Genomic DNA, 14969 nt, shown 5'->3' on the forward strand with positions numbered 1-14969 from the left:
GAGTTTTGTACGTGTGCTCCCCATCCCTTTTCCTAGAATACTAAAGAACGGGGGGGTCTGTTTCTAGTGAAGATATTTGCTATGCATGATTTCCTTTTTTTTTTCGTCTTTCGCGTCAGCTTTTCTACTGTTTTACGTAGCTGAAACGAAGGCGTGCAGTTTTGTTTTGATTATCCCCTGCATGTGCTGGCCCGTGTCGTTGTTTTGGTTTTGCTTTCGTTCGCGGAAGCGGAGCAGTTTATTTTGTTATATTTGTCTTCCTTCGTTCGGAATAAATAATCGTCGCCGAGAGCTGTTACCGCAGAGGACGGTAGCATGAACGCTCGTTCAGCCCGGATTCGAACCACGAGGAAGTGATTATGCGATGCCGCTTTGGTCGCTGTCTTTGTTCTCTTTTTTCTCATCCGTTACCTTCTCCTTCTCTACTGGATCATTTATTGCTCCCGCATGTCGAGGTGATCTTATCCGATTCTCCTTTCTCTTTGCGGTGTCACTGCAGTGCGCTGGCGACAGCGTTTCGATCTCTGTTCGTGTGTGTGTGTGTGTGTGTGTGTGTGTGTGTGTGTGTGTGTGTGTGTGTGTGTGTGTGTGTGTGTGTGTGTGTGTGTGTGTGTGTGAGAGAGAGAGAGAGAGAGAGAGAGAGAGAGAGAGAGAGATTTATCGGTCTGAACTCCATTTAGATATTGACACGGTGACTGCTTACACGGGCCCTGAGTATGCAAAGGCCGCATGGTGCTCACGTTTGCGATTGGAGTCTGACTGGTAATACAGGCTTGGCGTTCGGTTGCGTGGTTTCTCTTTTCAGAAGGCGGTTGGCTACAATGTTAAAGTCTTTATTTAGACTGGCTGTTTCTTCCGTACTATTTCTGATGACGGCTCCGCCGAAAACGTTGTCTTGCAAGGTTAAACTGCACGCCTAAAATGTGACCGCCACTATCACCAGCTAGCTGTCTTGCATTCTGCCACGAGCTTTTGGCTTCTCAATGCAGCGCAAGCTTTGCTCACTGGCAGTTAAGTTCGGCAGCTGTGTAGCGGAGCTGCCCTTCCCTCCTCTCTCACTCCCACGCGCACACGACCCTTTCGATGCGTACAGTCTGGGTCAAAAGTCTCAGGGCCACAGCGCTCTGCAGCAGCGAAATGAATGTTCCTAGGATGCATCGTGTAGCGGATCATTCAGAGCTCAAGTCAAGCACGGTGCTTCTCTATATATACCGCTAGAAGAAACGTTCTGCTAGCATTCAAGGTCGTTCGGTAGTGCCCTAGTGGCTCTGTTACGCGGCTGAAGCGGAAAGCCTCTGGCCTTAAAGATTGGTTTTTGTGGAAAGGAAATGGTGCAGTATCTGACACGTATATCGTTGGACACCTGAACCGCCCCGTAACGGAAGGGATAAATGAGGGAGTGAAAGAAGAAAGGCAGAAAGAGGTGCACTTTCGATTCTCGGACGTTACGAAAGTTTACACGAACTCGACAGAAGTCGAACTGAGTCGTCCCCTTTTGTGGAGAGAGAAAGAAGTAGAGGACGAGTCGCGCATTTCCTTCTCAAAAGCTGCTCTTTCGCCTGGGTAACAGACGACCTGTGATCTGTCGGGTTCATGTGAAAACGCCTGCATTTTCGGAGTGTCAAGCATCAGGGAACCGTCTCGAGGTACTGCAGTGAGGAAGTCTCTTCCGTGCGAATCATTTGTCAGCGGCTGCTGTTAATATTGGCGCGGAAAAGAACACGCTTCGTAATTGAACTCCGCTCTTAAGTGCGTACAGGCGTGACATTATCCAGGAGCTCAGAACTTATGGACGTGTCACTTTTCGGAAGACACGAAAAAAGGAGGGGGGGGGGGGGCGCTCTAACCTTGGGCGCGCGGGTAAGGTTTCACGCGCCCACCTGTCGAATCCCCGAGCTCGTTTAGAACGGCTTAGCTGGCTTTAAAAAAAAACGAAAAAAAAGAGGAAGAAATACGTATCCATTTGGCGTGTGCCGCCCATTATATCATGCCTTGCTCCTGGAATTCGTCCGCACCACTGCGGAACCGTGTATGTGCGGCCGACTCCCGCCGCTTCGGTGGTCCTCGCCTCGAGCCCTTTCATCCGTGAAATTCACTTTTGGCGCCGTCAATAACGGTGCCGCCGTCGTTCTCTGCACTGGGGGGATCTATCGGGTGGTGTCTCGTTGCTTTGCTTCCATTCTTTTTTTCTTTTTTTTTTTTGCCCCCATTCGGCGAAAATGCCACGGGATCCCGCCGCGCGATGGAATTTTCGTGCGCAAATTTTGCCCGCGTTTTCTTCCTTCTCACGTTTCGTTTTCCGTACGATTTCGTTTTTTTTTTTTATGCGCGTACGCACGTGCACACCTATCCAAGCTCCGCGTGAGCGGAGGTCGTGTGTTGGAGGCGGAGGTACTACGAGCCAGAGAGGGTGTAGAGAGAGCTCTGCGAACGAGCGTATGTGGCGTATCAATTACTCTTTGGGTTTCTCGAATGACGCGGCGTATATTTTCTTTTTTCCCCTTCTCCATCCTCTTTTTGCGACGTACGTGCTCCTCTGCGACGTTGTTTTTTTTTTGTTTTTTTGATCTGTTGCGTGTATCTCCCTTGCGCTGCCGTCTTCCGAGGCCTGCCGTCGTCGCCTTGTTCTGCTCGTCCCTTGCTTCTGCGTCTGCTTTTCCATCTTGTGACGGCGCGCCCATTTCGCCTACTTTGCACGTTGTCGCTTTGGGATACCTTTCTCTTGCCTCACGTTACTCCTTTTTTTTTTCTTTATCCCTCTCTCTGTCTCTTCACTCAGAGCTAACCGCCTTGCATCCCCTCGCGCCTTCTGCTTCTTCGCCCCCGTGGCCACAGGTGCCCCCTCCCCCACCCCTTCCTTTTCCTCTCGATCGCGATGCGTTTCCATGGCGACGCCGGACTTCGGCGGCGTGCTGTTTGTCGATTTTCGCCGGTTCCGTCCGCGTGCGCTGTTTCGTCCGCGAGTGCGAGCGCGCGCATTGTCTTTGGTTTATATAATCCCGTTGTTTTCGGTGCCCTGCTCCGTTGCCGTGGCAACGGCCTTCCTGCTGTTCGCGCCGTTTGGCCGCGCCCGAAAGGTTCTTCAAGGGCAGGGACGCGGGCCCAGTGGGGGAGTGCGGAGTTCTTCTTCGACTCTTTTAGTTGCTGCATGAATTGAGGCGGAATACCCGGGGAAAAAAAAAAAGAAATTGCGCAGAAGTCGTGGCTGTATTGCTTCGCGACGGCCGCGCAGCCATCGATCGGGCGAAATAATGTTGCCTTCATCATAGAAAGGTTTTTGCCGAAGAGGGCATCAAATGTCGTCTGATGGAAGCGTGCTGAGTTTTGCCTTTAGTGTAATGCCCGGTAGCGTGAGTAGGAGATGTGCAAGAAGCATGCTGTGGTTGCGCTGCCAGTTGTTTTCATACGTAATTATGATGGTCTTTTGTTGCTGCTACATGAGTTGCCTGTTGCTACATTGCGATTGCTGTCTTGCAATGTCAAGCACATGAATTGGGCTTGGGATCATTCAAACTTGCACATTCCTCTTGCTTGTTTGTCCAAAACAATTCCCAAATTTTTATTCACATGCTGTACCTCATCATATGCAGTCCTTAGTTTCTGTCATGCATGTATACAGTTAAAAACATTCGAGCATGTGTATCCATGGTGAACAAGATTAATGGTGAACAGTTTCTTTCTAAGCGTACGACAAGCTGTATATTGCGAACTGAATAAATGCGAATATGATTTTTCTATCATTTTGTCAGCATTATTATGATTAAGCTCCCTAAGGCAAAGTTTTTTAAAGGAGCATTTTTTAATGATTTAGTGAAACTCCTTGTTCAGTGCTAAAGAGCGTGCAATAAGGGAGTAATTACTCATTGACATCCACCCGAGCTCAGCCATACAGCTACAAAGGAAAGCTATGCAGCTTTCTCAAAAACTTTGTAGTTAAAGAAAAATTCGTCCTGGTCCGGGGTTGGAACCGGGTACAACCGCTGCACCGGAGCAGTCGCTCTACCAACTGAGCTAACCGGGACGGCAAGCTTATGGTAGGGCGAGAGAGAATTGATCAGTAACCCGAAGTGGGAACGGTGTAGCCGTATTGGCTGAACTCGGGTTATGTCACTGAGTAATTTACTCCTTTTTTCCAAATCTGATCCACCTTGGGGGATTCTCCTAAAGCATTTGCCCTAAAGAGCATGCCTTACAATGCATGCATGCCTTACAAGAGACATGGACTGGTGCGATCAGATTGTGTTCAGCTGACCTTAGTCAATGTTGAACCTGAGCTTGCATGCTTGAAAACATAACAGTGAATCATTTTTAAAATTCGAACTCTTTATTGCAGGTGACCAGAGTTAAAGTCCAAGAATGCCATCAGTACAAGACATGCATCGATTGCCTTGGTGCTCATGACCCATACTGTGGCTGGTGCTCACTGGAAAACAAGTGCGTTTTCATTGGTTGTCTGTCTTGACAAATAACTTTTAGGTGTGTTGTATGCTAAGTGTCATACATCCTTGCAATTCTAAACTGCACACACTTGGATCTGTGTACACTCAACTTCTTTTTCTGGCTCTGCTATGCTTGCGTATGCAACAAGTTTTCATTTGTTGTCACTTTTATCACAGGCCTTCAATGGTTCTTATGTATGGGGTCTCTGTTAGTCTGTTCTAAATTGTCAGCGACAAAAGCCTATTCATTTTCGGCTCACCACACAGAAATATTTTTATTGCTATATTTTCGTGTACGCATATGCTATTTCTCCAGCTTTTGCTGTTAATAGCTGCACAAGCAACGTGTTGATTTGTTGAGCGTGTTAGAATCACGCAACTGAAGCTACAGCTACTTTGCTGCCTTCAATTTTTTTTTTCTTTTTATCATTAGTGCAGTCAAGAGTTTGACGAAACGTCGTCTGGTCAGGTAGAGGCATAATAAAAACATAGGGTCACTGACCAAGTCTTTAAAATTTTGACTTGGTCAGTGACCCTATGTTTTTATTATCATTAGTGCAACAATAAAAAAATGACATCTAGGAGACACTGTTGCTGTGGGGAGAGAGTTTGTTTTATGTACATGAAGCTCTGCTTTGGATGGCATTATCCGAGACGGGGATATGCAAGGAGCAAGTTGAATGTGAATAAACTTGATTATTACATCTCATATGGGTCAAGGTCATATATTTGAGGTAGCAAGATTGAATTCGAGCAGTAGCTGTAGCATTTCATTGGAGACGGAATACAAAAAAACTCGTGTGCTGTGTGATGCCTGCCCACCATCTAATAGGGAGCATGGCGGGTCACTCACAGTTTAATTGTGCCTTGCAGGTGCAGCCTGAGGAGCCACTGTGCGGAAGCCGCCCAGGACCCGCTGTACTGGCTTTCGTACAAGAGCGGGAAATGCACCACCATCACAAGCATTCAGCCTGCTCAGATCCAGCGCACCACAGCACGCATTGTGAGTGTGCCAGCCTTCTTTGATTACTACTCAAATAGCTGCACTTCCAAAATGCAAACTGAAATTGAATTGGGCCATGCACATTCAGCATTGCTTTGTGTTTACAATTATCGTTCGCGGCTAAACATTCTTATATCTCCTGCACCTTTCATTTGAAACTAAATGGCTAATCTGTAACAAGGGTTGTGTGAGCTGATCAAACACAGTAATGTTAATGAAACTAAAGGTGTGAGAAAGACTGGCTTTAAAGCTGTGGGCCGTCTTATTTTTCTGGGCTCTCGCCGCGGTGGCCGAGTGGTTAGGGCGCTCGGCTGCTGGCCCGAAAGAGGCGGGTTCGATCCCGGCCGCGGCGGTCGAATTTCGATGGAGGCGAAATTCTAGAGGCCCATGTACTGTGCGATGTCAGTGCACGTTAAAGAACCCCAGGTGGTCGAAATTTCTGGAGCCCTTCACTATGGCGTCCCTCATAGCCTGAGTTGCTTTGGGACATTAAACCCCCATAAACGAAATTATAAACCTTTTCTGGGCTCTGTTGTTTTAAGCATCCTGGTGCATTAAGGCTTAAGTGTCGATGTGGAAAGCAACAGAGAATCTGAAATGCTTAAGCAGAATCTGAAACCTGATTTTGCATCTGGCTTTGACATTTGAAAAAATTTCCAGAAAGATGGAGCAGACAGCTATGACTAATCCTAGTATGCTGGACCAAGTCACTTTCAGCTTTCCGTCTGAGCATTTGACCAAATGGCCACTCATTATAGTTTGGGCATTGAGGCTCTCTAGAAGGCTGCACTTAATGTGGAGATGTAGAACATCTCTCAAGTTTGTAATCCATTTTATTTAGGGAAATCTCCCAAGATGGAGTATATTTCATTTATTATTCATTAGAATTCAACTGAGTGCTGTCATATGGCTGCAAGGGGAAGCTACCACTCTTCTAACTTCTGCTTCACTCTGAAAGATGCTAAACACACTAAATTGACATCATTCTTACCTGGAGTTGCTGATCAGTTTAAAAGCCTCACCAGAGGTCCCGGTCTGAGAACAAATTGTTCTCAGGTGGTTGCTAATGAGTAATTACTCACTAGTTTTAAGTTTTTCTGAGTCTGTACAGCTGTGCAGTTCCAGCACTCATCGCTAACTGAGTAGTGTACACGTCTGAACAATTTGCTCTTCGTGTTTCTCCTTTGCAGCTGAGCCTAGTTATCGGCAACCTGCCTGTGCTGGATGGCCAGTTCTTCTGTGCTTTCACGGCCTTCTCCAAGACTTTGGAGACCAATGCCACCCGCTTGAGCAACGGTGTCAGCTGCCCCACCCCTCACACGGACTCCCTGCCACCGATCCCCCCAGGAGAACGTGAGGGGTCCCTTGCACATTTTAACCTTTTTGCTTTGCCGTGGGTACTCTGTTTACATTGCTTAAGCCTGAATGAAGGCCCTCGTTTCCCGCGATTCTGTGGAAATATGCAGATTTAAGTATTTTTCTCAGAATTATGTGTTAGCTGCCTGATTTTTTCTTTTATACTGTGTTGTTAGGGACATAAGCAGGGACCACAATATAATGGTAAAATCACTGCTACCTGAAACTCTTCACGCCAACAGTAGCTGAGGGCCTACAAGAAAAAAAAAAGTCCGAATTGGTGCAGTGAAACCACCTTCTTTTTGCACTTGTACGCCCCACACTTTGCCTTAAGGCCATTAAAATGCTGGCTGCTGCTTGTGGCTTTCACGCCTGGTTTCAAAGATGCTTTAGCCACCTTGAAAAGCTCGGGATAAAAAAAGTAGAATTCACACTATATTCATACTTTAGTTTCAAATTAAACACAAGGTGCATTCTCAAACATTATTTGTTGTCTCCCACAGAATTTCACACCATTTAAAATTTTCCACTGCAGAAAGTTAGGGGCTTTAAACTTGAAATACACTGGGAGTATAATTTTGCATACCCCAAGGGAGAAATTTAAGTACGTCAGGGTGAACTCTTTGCAATGGTACTGAAAATCAGCATGCCCCTGGGCGTGCACATTTGCAAAAAGTGTACCATTCAACAAGTTCCTACAACTGAGAACAGAAGGCAGCTTTGAGGCAGACTACCTACCCTTGCTTATTTTTCTGAGCTGTATCAAGAATTCATTCAAGAAGTATGATATTAAAGCTTGCTGTTTAATAAATCAAGCTGCAGTTCCTCATTTATGCTCGTATGGAATGCAGCAGCAGGGCTCAATAGTTCGAAAAGGTCCTGATACATTAGCCACTATGAATAATTTATATATTTGCTTAGTGCTCTAGTGCTCCCATGTTCAGTGGCCCCTTGTTAAAGTAGGTGCACATTTTTCGTGGTTGAAATGCAAAAATGCTTGTGCAGTATAGTTGATGAACTCCTTAATGAAATTCATATTGTGTTGGTATTAATGTATCTTTTTGCTTTGTCATCTGTCATGGTGTGGGTACCTCTTCGTGGGCTGCATTGTTATACATATAGTAAAAAGCACTGTTCTGTGATCTTGCTAAGAAGGATGTGCTTTGAAAAAGGCTGGTTGTTCTTGCCTCATTTGTTTTTTTGCTCAACTTTTCTGAGCAGGGTTTTATCTCTAAATGCATATTGGACATGTTGATTTCACTGCAGATCATTTCACTGCCAAGCTCTCTGTGAGGATGAAAAGCAACCCAGACTTTGTTGCCACAAACTTCACCTTCTACGACTGCAGCACCTACACATCGTAAGTTCTTGCCTAATGTTCAGGGTTTTGGTCTTTGTTAATCTCTTGTTTGGGCTTCACCTGAAAAAATAAGGAAAAGAAAAGAAATTAAACAAATTTTTACATAGGAATCTAAGGCAGTGATGGAGGCATTCTTTCCTTCTTTTTAGCAATTTCCATCATGTAAGCTGGAAGTAGTGCTTTGTCCTCTTTTGTTTGTTTCGCAGTTAATTGCACTTTTGGTAAATTTTTTTTAGTTAAAGGAACCTGATCAAGCTGTTCTTTTGCTGCACTGTTTTGTTAAAGTTCTGAAAGTCATTTTCTTAGAGTCAAAGCCTTAAAAAATTAACCGACTTAGAAACATTGTAAGTACGTGCTGTGCCTTTTGTGGTCAGCTTAATATATACATCTCGCTTTTCTATTTTTCTTTCGTGTTATGTGCATTATCTGCCTTTGTCCAGAAAGGTGCTCATGACTTCCTAAAACATAGAGCAACATTCTTTTAGACCATGAGTGCAGTTTCGTCAGGTCTTACCCCGAGTGCCAAATGTGTTTTTTTTCTTTCTTTCACTTTTTTCTGTCAATTCTTGTACTTTGAAAGTTTTGCCCGAGCTTTGGCAACCACTTTGTCATGCTACATGCATTGCAGAGGCAGCAGTAGTCTTACAAAGTGATCAAGTTAAGGCTGTAGTTTTCATCATCATCATCATCGTGTTGCTGGTGTTTGTGACATGCGCAGGTGCACCGAGTGTGTGTCCAGTTCCTTCCCTTGCGACTGGTGCGTTGGCAGGCACCGCTGCACTCATGACACGGGAGAAAACTGTCGCAACGACATCCTCGTCACTGGTGTATCGGTGAGAATCGGACCTTTGACAGTCTTCGCCACTCTGGGCCAGTGGAGGACGCATGCTAAATGAAGGCAGGGTTCTTGAACCATCAAACCCTGAGATGCTTTCATGCCCATGTGGCACAGAAACTGGTGCGGGGGCTTGACTACGGCTTATAGCATACAGTTGCATCATGACATTTATATTTTAAAAAGGTATTTTAAGCTCAATTATACGTGTGTGAAGTTATAACTTCGAAGTTTGTGTGCAAAAGTTCATGTCTAGTCGGGTACAAGTCAAGAAAAAAAAGCAGGTTCATGAAAATCGGCTGACACCGTGGGCTGGAAGAGCGGGTCCTTAGACGGGAAAAAGCTGCTTTTTTTTTTTTCTTGAGTTGTATCCAGCTATAGTGTGCATAAAATTATGAGAGTGAATTAGTGCATACTGGCCTTTTTTTTTTTAAGCTTTCTAATGTTGGTAGCTCAAGCAGTGATCATGTGATTGTTTACGAAGAATGTCTATTCTTTCACTGTAATGAAGCCTTAGTTTCTGTCTGTCTTCCATTCCCTTAATTTCATCTTGAACAAATGCAGAGCGTTGGGCCAAGCATTCGGTCAGGACCAGGGTTCTGCCCACGGATCAATGCCACCACTGGCATTGCCACTGAGATCCTTGTGCCGATGGGCATCAACAAGCGCATTCAAGTGAAAGTTGAAAACATCCAGGTGAGCACCCCTTTCATCCCTTCACACGCACTCACGTACTGCTTTAACACGCACCTTGAAAAATTGCGAATTCCTCTCATGTGGATCCTTCTGTTCTTTTCAGCCTTTCATAGCATCTACGAGATTTGTGTGCCAGTTCAACATTGAAGGCAGAGTGAAGCAAGTGAATGCACAGCTTCTGGGAGACACTATATACTGCGAAAACATGCAGGTAATCTCACTTTACTTTGGTGCACATTTGCCGAGACAGTGTGCCGTGTTCTCTGCCTTTGAAGCAGAAAGCTTTTTGCGGTGCTCTATTGAGAGTGGCACTGGAGAGCCTGTTCTGAGATGTTTGACTTTTTTTTTTTTTACTTATCTTTCTGTGCAGTTTAACTATGGCACTCAAGCCCCGAACATCACTGCTGCCTTTGCAGTCATCTGGGAAGGCAACAAGCCTCTAGACAACCCGGAGAACATTCACGGTGCGTTCTCGGCTTTCTTTTTCTCTTTATTTCTTCATTGTTGGCGCAGGGCAGCCGTTTTGAGTATTTTGTTTTGTGTTCATCGCTGTGTTTTTGTCAGTGCATTAGTCAAGGCTGATATTTTCCTTTGCATATTGGCTATGAAGGTATCTGCGAAAGAATGAAAGCGTGTTATTACTAAGTGATGTTGACTGCTCCTGTCAACTGCTACTTGAACCAGAAAGAGTTCTAATTGTGTGAGCATGAGCCACAAGGGAGGCACTTTCAATGGCAATGTCTTATTCTGAGTATCAGTTATTGCCAAAGGCAGGCATTGAGCATACGCAGGTTTTGAGAAAAATGCCCCAGGTACAAGATAATAGGTGCAGAAGAAACTAAGGGGTCATATAGAGGAGGCATGTGCTTGATACGAGGAGCATTAGGCAGAGTCTGGGGAGAAGGGAAAAGGAAACATGGACATGGCAGTGTGCAGTCACGGTTTGAATTTAGCAGTGTCAATTTTCTCTGTATTTGTTAGATGTGGCTGTGGTCATCACAGCCATACTTCAGCTTTGTGCTGCTTCTGATGAGGCTTTATTTATTTATTTATTTATTCTCTCTTTCTTTCCGTCCCTGTTGTCAGCTGGAGTCATTGAATAGGTAAAAATAAAATAAAAGCTGCACAGTCCTTGTGTGATTCTTGGTAAAAACACTGGGCTGAACCCGGATACATTATTGCAGGATAAAGGCTCTTCCCAATGATCTTTAATTAGCTTTGTCCTGTATCAGTTGCGGCCACAATATCCTCATGCCCTTCCTTCTCTCGTAATAGACTTTACTTTAAGGGCCCGCCGGTTATCTGTTGTGCACAGTACATGAAGTATGGAGTATCCTTGGCAAAAAAAAAAAAAAAATCAAGTTGAATTCAAGTTCAAGTAGCAGTGATAGGCACATTTTACGTCTCTGCTGTGAGAAAGCCTGGACAGAGTGCACGTGACGAAGCAAGAGCGTGCATTTTATGTGCCTTACAGTTCTCGTGTACCGGTGTGAGAACATGTCCGAGAACTGTGGCCTCTGCCTGGAGCTTCCAGAAAAGTATGCATGCGGTTGGTGCCAGCAGAGCAACTCGTGCAAGGTGCAGGACCAGTGCGACGGCCACGCGACCAAGTGGCTCGAGCGCACCCAGACCTGTCCCGATCCACAAGTGACCAGGGTAGGTGTTGAGTGTCACCATGGATGGCAGCCCCGTGCAGACTATAAGACATGCACAGGATAAGTGAGCCGACTGATTTGGATTTGTGTGACACGCCATCACATGTTAAGTGTGGTCTGCAGCAACGCAGACTGCAGCATCAGTCTATTTCTTTCCTTCTCTCTATCTCTTTTTGGTTTTGTTCCTTCTCTCCCCCAGGAACCTGAAGATAGCATTTGATCCTTGCAGCTGGGCGAGCAATATCTCTTATAGGTCTCATGACATTTTCTTATTGTCAATGCCAAGTAGGAGACATTTAAGTTTGCATACATTATAACTTAGAAGCAGTTGTTCATACCCAGCCTACATCTGCCTGATTTGTCATTGTGCAGCCATTTTCTATGTCGCAGTTATCATAATTTCAAGGATTTATTTTTCTTAAAGTATACTGCTGTATTTTTGATAACTGCCCCGATAAGGTGGGCTGGAAATTTATCAGTAATAATAATAATGTTAAAATGATAATAACAAAATGTATTGAAATTTTGACAGGAGGGTACATGCTGTGCTCTTACAGTTGTCTGTGACCTGTGTCATGCTGCAAGAATTTCATAGTGACTTGCTCCTTGTTATCTTCCAAAATTCTTCTCTGCAAAGCTCTTTCATGGCACGCCACATGATAAACTTGCATAACCATGCGAGCAGAAACTAGTAAAGCAGAACAGGTGGTGTGATCAGTAGAACTTTCAGGCTAGTCACATTGTGAAAGTGGATTAGATGTCATTACATCTTACAGTTTATGTTCTTGTGTCTCTTTGTGCAGCAGTTGCCTAGTGCAGAAGTTGGCAGAATGTCATAACTGTATCGTAAGAGCTGTGACAAAGATTCAGTGTTGTCTCCTGGACTCGAACTTAACCTGGAAGCCCCTTCTGCGCTTATGTTCTCAACCAAGATGGGGATGTGCTCATTAATGAAGTACTACAAATGGCATGGTAAAGCAAATACAGTTAGCCATGCCCGAAAGTACAAGGCTCGCGATACTTGTTAACAAGTACATGGCAGCTGCTACAGCTGTAGCGCAAGGCACAAGGATACAGCTGAAGTTAAAAAAGTTAATGAGACGCCTATATGTTATGTACTAATGCTACATCCTGTGCGCACAGATCTACCCAACATCGGGACCCTGGGAAGGTGGCACCAACATCACCATCGAGGGCTACAATCTGGGACGAGTCTTCCAGGATATCCAGAATGGCATCCACGTGTCCAAGGAAGTGAATGGAGTCTCCTTGGCCCAAATTCCCTGCATCCCCCACAAGGACTTGTATGTCAAGACTACTAGGTGGGTCTGTGTGCTTCTCAAGGGATCTCCGAATGTTCCGTTTCATATTGTCTAACCAGCAAGATGGTAAAACAGTGCATAAAAAGATGCGACCATCTTGTTACGGGCTGTTTTACCATCATGAATCACCAAGTCGCCCAGCAAGGATCACTTCTTAACCAGCAAGTATTCAGGATGAACACTGAGCACAGCTCCATGCAGTTTTTATTAGTGAAAATCGATTCTGTGACTCTTTCTGGATATGTTGATGTTTGTCCCGCAGCAAAGGCACATTTAGTGCTTACAAAATTGGTTTGAAATTTTTCCGGCACTCAGTACTTCAAGCTAAGGACTTCAAGACTTAAAGGAGCCCTTGATCACCGTTTTTAAGTGAATGGCATTGTAGCATAGCCCCTGGGATCTGCACTCAAGAAACCATCTTGACATACCACAGTTTGCTTGCAAAATCGGCCAGTGGAGCATTGCCTGTATCTCACATTTTGTCCCTTTTAGCATGTAAAAGCTTCATTTACAGTGAAAGTAACATCTTTATCATTAGTGCACTCTTAATTTATCGACGCAGGGCAGCTTGCATTTATACTCAGTGTCCCTTCACCACATTTTACTAGCACTGTTAATGCAAACAGTGTTCACTGTTGTTGCCATTTCTATTACTTGAGAGTCTGATGGCACAAAAAGGACTATTTGACAGTGTTCCCAAATGATGTTCTATCTTTTATCTTTTCATACTGATGCTTTCATGGGGCTCGGAGACGATGTCATTGGGGTTCAGTGCACCTAGTGAAAAATTGATAGTAACCAAGTCACGGTACTAATGTGCAATATTGTCTAGTACTGCCATTTGTGCATGTTAAGTGACACTAGAAGCTTATTAATTCGAACCCTGTTAATTTGACAACCCGGATAATTCGAACTTCTAGCATGGTCCCTGCCAATGCCCATGTAGATCTATAGCATCAAACGCTCGGGTGTTTCGGACGTTACTAGTCCCAAACCGGTTTATTCGAACTGGCTCTTGATGGGAGGTCGTGTCCAGATGTGACTGGCGTCAAGTGATCATTCAAGTAGCCTTAAATCTAAATTTCATGCTGCAGAGTTTCTTGCACACCTCTGATGTGCGTGCAGTGGCAAGCATGATGATGAATGTATGGCCCTGTCTCCAAGAATGGTCACACCACATAGTTTTGCTTTTCTGAGCTTCGCACCAGTTTGCATCAGCCAGCCAGCCAGCCAACTGAACCCACCTGCGTGCCATTTTTGGTGTCGATTAGCGCAGTGCTAGTCTTTACTATGCCCCCCCCTCCTCCATTTTTTTTTTCTCTGTGCTTCGGCGCTGCTGAGCGTTTCTGTCTGTGTGGTTCTTCAGTTTTCTCAGTGCACTGAAACTGCGCTCGTCACGAGCCGTTCGCAGTTTGTACAGTGAAGAATCCTCACACAAACACTGCCGCTTGTGAGGTCATATAGGTGTGCGATGCAGTAGTTGTGAAGCTGCACCACTAAAAGCAGTCATTGTCATGCCATTCTTATTTGAAAAGGCTTTTACCATATAAACTTAACGTGATGCAAGAATTTGTTATTCTTTCAGGGTCATTCGATAGTTCGAACTTTCTAATAATGTGTTCTTTTTTCTGCTCTTTTGGTGTTGGAGTTAACGAGCTTTCACTGTATAAACAGTGCTGGCTAATTGCATCATATTTTTCAAGCATGGCATCTGCACATCAATGTTGTGATGGTTTAACATACTTTTTCTTAGGCTCAAGCCGAAGGTGTTGCGGGACACCTTGTTTTTGCCAGAAAAAAAAATAATGGCAGGCTTTTGTGTCAGTTTCATAGCAAACATCCTCAGCGTCATTCTGGCTGACCACTAATATTGGGAGCGATAAGAAGCATATTTTGTTTTTTGCTTTTCTCTCGTCATTCAGTATAATAATAGAGGTTGGAGATTTTTAAGGAGCTTCAGGCTTCAGCACTGTAGCAACGGCCTTTTGGTTTGAGCATCTTCCTCGTATGAGGATGGTGTTGGGTTCAAACACCAGTGCTGCTGGGTACGCACCAGTTTTCTGACTGGTTCAAGCCTTTCCCAGGCCTTGTGCTCGGCTCTTTCTGGTGGGAAATGCATGGGAAAGTTAGGAAAGTTGCTTCCTCCCCATGCAGACCAAACATGTCAGTCATGGTGTTTTTGGCCAAGCAGCTCTTGCAGCACTAAAACTTTGAAGCAGCACCAAGAATCATCATCGTGTTTCAGAATTGCATCCTCGACACTTACTCTCATTTGTGTTTAAGGGGGGACACGGGTCTTTCGG

At 44.8% G+C, this 14969-nt stretch overlaps 1 protein-coding gene across 4 annotated transcripts in view; it reads left to right on the top strand.

Moving 5' to 3' along the window:
* PlexA (plexin A) overlaps positions 1-14969 on the top strand; it is a 320585-nt gene that overhangs the window by 268988 nt on the left and 36628 nt on the right. For all 4 annotated transcript variants that reach the window (XM_077631663.1, XM_077631664.1, XM_077631665.1 and 1 more), the window contains 10 exons: positions 4334-4434; positions 5313-5442; positions 6633-6795; positions 8065-8158; positions 8877-8991; positions 9558-9689; positions 9793-9900; positions 10060-10153; positions 11164-11345; positions 12488-12666. In XM_077631663.1, the coding sequence (XP_077487789.1) occupies positions 4334-4434; positions 5313-5442; positions 6633-6795; positions 8065-8158; positions 8877-8991; positions 9558-9689; positions 9793-9900; positions 10060-10153; positions 11164-11345; positions 12488-12666 (1298 nt within the window). The remainder of the gene's footprint in view (positions 1-4333; positions 4435-5312; positions 5443-6632; positions 6796-8064; positions 8159-8876; positions 8992-9557; positions 9690-9792; positions 9901-10059; positions 10154-11163; positions 11346-12487; positions 12667-14969) is intronic.

This window comes from Amblyomma americanum, chromosome 7 (assembly GCF_052857255.1).
Source record: "Amblyomma americanum isolate KBUSLIRL-KWMA chromosome 7, ASM5285725v1, whole genome shotgun sequence".
Lineage (NCBI taxonomy): Eukaryota > Metazoa > Arthropoda > Arachnida > Ixodida > Ixodidae > Amblyomma > Amblyomma americanum.